Source organism: Plasmodium gallinaceum (assembly GCF_900005855.1).
Source record: "Plasmodium gallinaceum strain 8A genome assembly, contig: PGAL8A_v1_130, whole genome shotgun sequence".
Lineage (NCBI taxonomy): Eukaryota > Apicomplexa > Aconoidasida > Haemosporida > Plasmodiidae > Plasmodium > Plasmodium gallinaceum.
The window spans coordinates 329,308-334,770 of NW_021628289.1; the positions used below are offsets into that span (position 1 = coordinate 329,308).

General features: G+C 15.9%; 2 protein-coding genes across 2 annotated transcripts in view; both read right to left on the minus strand.

Annotated features, from left to right (window-relative positions):
* The window catches only part of PGAL8A_00457800 (clustered-asparagine-rich protein, putative), a gene marked incomplete at both ends in the record, with an annotated part of 1,167 nt that extends 904 nt beyond the window's left edge, over positions 1-263 (minus strand). The window contains one exon of the mRNA XM_028673339.1: positions 1-263. This exon is cut by the window's left edge and continues 904 nt beyond it. Coding sequence (XP_028529801.1) covers positions 1-263 — 263 coding nt within the window.
* Positions 264-2,037: 1,774 nt separating this feature from the next.
* On the minus strand, positions 2,038-4,491 carry PGAL8A_00457900 (conserved Plasmodium protein, unknown function; the record flags this gene model as incomplete). The annotated part of the gene is made up of 1 exon (XM_028673340.1): positions 2,038-4,491. One exon carries the CDS (start codon positions 4,489-4,491, stop codon positions 2,038-2,040), a length of 2,454 nt encoding a protein of 817 aa, XP_028529802.1.
* Positions 4,492-5,463: the final 972 nt, after the last annotated feature.

The following is a 5,463-nucleotide window of genomic DNA, read 5'->3' on the forward strand; positions in this document are numbered from 1 at the left end:
ATTAAACTTCTAATATTTTTCAAAACATTTAACGCTTCTTCATGTGTGTTAAAGGTAATTAATGCTGTATTATATATTTTCTTATTTGTAAAATTATTCATTTGTTTTTTATTTTTATTAAAATAACAAATATCTTTTATATATCCAACATTTCCCAATAACGATCTTAAATGTACATCAGTTATATGTGGAGGTATATTTTGAATATGAAGTCGGGTATTCAAAACTCCATCAATTGTTGAATTTAAAATTTCGTTACTCATTGTATTAATGATATTATTAAATCAAAGCTTATTTCAAATTTTAAATATAACTTTTTTTTTTAAGTACTCAGAATGCAAAATAACCAATTTATGCTTTAAAGATATATATATTATTTGTATGTATTTGTTTAAATATATATAAAAAAAATATATGAATATTATTAAGAAAAAGGAGTAAATAAAATAAATATAAAAAATATAAAAAAAAAAAAAATGGAAAAAAAAGAAAAATAAAAATAAAGAATAAAAAAATATATATATATATATATATAATAAAAAAGTAAAGAAAAAAGAAAAAGAATAAAATATAAAAGAGGTAAAAAAATGTAAAGAACAATAGGTATAAAAAATAAATAAAAATAAATTCAGATAAAAAGAAAAAACATAAAAAGTAAAATAAAAAAAATGGTGAAAAAAAAATTTCATAAAAATAAAAAAAAAGGAATTAATAATAAAATATTATAAAACGATAAAAAAAAAAAAAATTAATAAAAAATAAAGGCTATTCAATTTTATATAAAAACATTGAATAAATGTAAAAACACGAAAATTTATTGAAAAAAAGCATTTTATTATATTTTATGAATAAAAAAAGTAGTGCTAAAAAATTAATTTAAAAAAAAAAAAAATATGAGGTTTTTTAAGAAAAAAAAAGAAACTTATTTTGAAAAAATTTTAATTATATAAAAAAATAAATAAAAAATATATATTTATATATATATATATATTCTGAAATATATAGCACAAAAAGTAATAATTTTCATGTATTGAATATGGAAAATAAAATTTATCATTAATGCATAATAATTTGTAATATATATATATATGAAAATATATTATTTTAAAAAATACGATCATTATGAAAAAAAGAAAAATATCTACATTTAATTATATATGTATAATATTAATACGTAAAAATTACAAATTAATTGTATTAAATATATTATTAATAATAAAATAATATTATAATTTAAAAAACGAGAAAAATACCATTGCAATTAATATATTTTAAGAAACTTAGGTTATTGAATTTTACCTAAATATACTGTTAAAATGTTTATATAATGTATATATATATATATGAACTTATTTTTTCTATATATAAAAATTTTAAATTTAATTATTTTTTTAAAATTAAAATATAATGGTAAAATTTTTTTATTTAATTTTCCTACTTTTTTACAGTATTTTTTTTTTTTTTTTTTTTTTGATATACTATAATTAATTATATGTTTAAATCTTTGAGGTTAGATTAAAGAATTTTAATATATCATAACTTCTTTTTTTTTTTTTTTTTTTTGAGTTTTTTTCATATTTCGTTTTTATAAATTAATATGAATATTATTTTTTTTTTAAATATGTAAATGTTTTCTACAGTCATATATTTATATATATATATATAAATTCAAGTACTTATAAGTAATTTTTTATGTAATTAAAAAAAAAAAATGTTTTTTATATTGTGTCTACTTAGAATTTAAAGTATCTTAAAATGTTTCTATAATTTTTTAAATTATATGAATATAAAATTTCTTTTTATTTAAAATTATTTTTTATATATTCCTTGAAATGCTTCTAAATATTTCACGGATAGTTTTAAAATTTTAAAGTTTGAAATATTTTTTAGCAAAAATAAATGTTAATAGAAATTATAATACTAACTAAAGAAGAAAACATGGTATACCTTTGTTTTTAAATATAAAAAAAAAAAAAAAAAAAAATTAAAATATAAAAAAATAAAGAAAAAAAAAAATTCAAGTTTCTTTAACCTTAATTAGGTATTTTTAATTTTTTTAGATTTTAATGAATTTTCGGTTGCCATGATAATACCTTGAATATTATTGACATTAAAAAAGGAAATATCTGAAATATTTTCATTAACTTTTTTAATAATATAAGAAATATTTTCATTCATAGCTTGCTTAAAATTCCATACAACGTAAAAATTTTGTGATAGCGTAAAGATAAATGAATTATCATGATTTACAATACTCTTAATGAATTTATAATCACCTAAGTTATATGTAAAAACATCAACATAATGAATTTGCAAAAGTATTTTCTTTTGTTTTATTCTATCACATTTTTTAATAACTACTTCAAATAGAGTATTATTTTCAATAGTATTTTCACAAATTATTACATTTTTTTCACAAGTAATGACTGAATATAAACCATCTGATGACGCAGTTAAATGAACAATATCATTCGCACAAAAAACAACATTTTTGCTTCTTTTGATTACATTGCTATTATTTAATTTTCCATCATAATATTTTAATTCCCCTTGTGAATTCGTTAAGATTATTCTTCCTTTTTCATCTATACTAGCATGTTCGATATTCGATGCATTTTTATTATATTGTAATAAGTTTTGAATACATGATTTCATTCTTGTATCAACATAATATAAACTATTTTTATTATAACCACAATAAATATTTTCTTCCTTTTTTAATAATTTTGCTACTGGTATGTATTCTGTATCCCATTTTTCCACAATTTTCTCTGTGTTTACATCTATCATAAATATATTATTTTCATTTTTTTCATCGAGAAAAACCATTTTATTTCCTTCATTATCATTAACATGAAAATTTTTTGGTATGCATTTCTCATTTTTATATTTAAATAAATCCTTATTAGAATTATATATCTTTTTTTCCTTTCCGTATTCATCAAATTTGTATATATTTAAGTCATTATTTATATTATCAAAATAATTTACATTATTTTCTCTTTTTTCGTTTTTATGCATTAACACTTTTCGTTTTTCAGGTATATAATTTTGTCTTATAACAAAAGAAAACTTTCCAGTTGTATTTAAATATTTATATTTCATATCAGAATCATCTTGGTCATTTAAATTATCACTTTCTTCCGAATCAGATAATAAAACATAATTTTTTTTTTTATTTGTTTCATCATCATTTAATTCGTAATATATTTTTTCTTCATTATCATTTTGACACTTTGTATGTGCATCTATATAATCTTGTTTTATGTTTACAATATCATTTTTAAAATCACATCTATAAATTAATATTTTTTTAATGTAATCAATTAGTATAGTATCTGAATCAAGAATGATTAATATTTTTTTATTTAATTTATTTAATTTTAATGATATATCATCTTCCCCTTTTTTTTTTTTATCATCTGCATTATTATTTTCTTCATTCTTTTGTTCTTTTAATTCATCAATTTCATTTTTAGAATTTTTGTTTTTTTTTTTATTTTCTTTTTTTATTTTGATATTATCCATCTCTTCTTTTATTTTTTTATCTATACTTTCGAAATCTTCATTTAAAATATGTTCCATGTCTTCATCATTGATAGAAATATTATTCATTAAATTGTCTTCACTAATTTCATCTTTATTATTATTATTATTACTTAATTTATTTTGTATTTTTTTGTTTTCATTTTTTTTATTGTTATCACTCTTGATATAATATTTTTTATAAGTGTCACCATCAAGATATAAAGTTTTGTATTCTATAAATTTAAAAAGATTTTTAAATAAATATTTTTTTGCATGAATTCCCACATATTCGCTACTCAAATAAATATCATTAAAGGAGTTTAAAATATATATTAAAAATACTTTGTTTCTTTTATATAATTCTTTTATATTTTCTATAGTAAATTCTTTGTAATATTTTTCACTTTCTATATCTTTTATTTTTTCTTTTTCTACTTTTTCTATATTTTCCGTGTCATTATTTTTATTTAATAAAGCATCTTTCTCATTATCTTCATCAAATTTTACTCTATTTGATTTTACAATAATTAATAAATGCTCACATTTAGCAGTGTTAAATATTAAAATACCATAGTAATTTTTTTTATACAATACATTATTTGGTTCTTTATATTTATATAAATTGACATCTTTATATAGAATAATATTTCCTTTTATATATGTGAACATAATGTACTTATAAAAATAATACATATTACTTATATCTGAAAAAACTAAACCATACTCTTCAACTACATTATGACGTAAATATTTAAATTGGCACATATCCATTTCATGATATTTAAAATTATGAATATAATCTTCATAAAATATATATTTTTTAGAATTATTGTATATTAATATTTCATTTTTTTTAACACATAACTTTGCATCTAGTACAAGGGGTATGGACTCATCGTTTTTTAAGACATACAAATCTACTTCAAGTTCAATTTTTTTTTTAAAAAATTTATTAAAAATCATTTTTACAAAATGAGAAATAGAAAAAAAAAAAAAATAGTAAAAGGTTATATGTATTTAAAATATTATATGTTTTTGTATCTATATATATATATATATATATTTTTTCTATTTCTTAATTTTAGAATGAAATTCAAAAGAATGGATAGTAAATGTAAAATAGGAAAAAAAAAAAAAATATATTTGTTATATATATAAAAATTATATAAACATTATTACCATAAATAAAATAAATATAAGTAATTTTTGAAATAATGGGAACTATACTTGAAACATAATTAACAAAAAATAATAATATACTACTAATTATATAAAAAAAAAAAAAAAATCAAAATTTTAACCTTTAAAAATTAAAAAAAAAGTTTTCCAGTTTACAAAATTGAATTCAGGTTAATTAAATACTATTGTACATTAAAAAAAAAAAACACACAAAAAAAAAAAAAATATGCTTTGAATTATGCAATGAAATGATTATAAAATAGTAGGTTGTTTTTACTATTTTTTTTAATTAAATAAAAAAAGAAAATATTTTTTCCTTAAATAATTTATAGTTTTGGCTAGTGTTTTATAATGTTATAAAAAGAACAAAATTGTAGATACAATTAAAACATTTTAAAAATGATTCAACAAAATTTTTTTTTTATATTAATGTTATAAATAAATAAAATGACAAAAAAGTATGCGCATAAACATTTATATGAAAAATTCTTAAATAATTTAACTATAATATGTTTTGAATAAAAAAAATAAAATTTTTTTTTATAATTCTTTTAAAAAAAAAAGTTTTTTTTATTATCGTTAATTTTTTTTTAAAAGTTAATAAAAGACTGCATGTTACAGTAAAATAAAATTGAAAAATGTTATATTAATATTTTTTAGGCAGATAAAAAAAAAAAAAAAAAAAAAAAAAAAAAAAAAAAAAAAAAAAAAAAAAAAAAAAAAAAAAAAAAAAAAAAAAAAAAAAAAAAAAAAAAA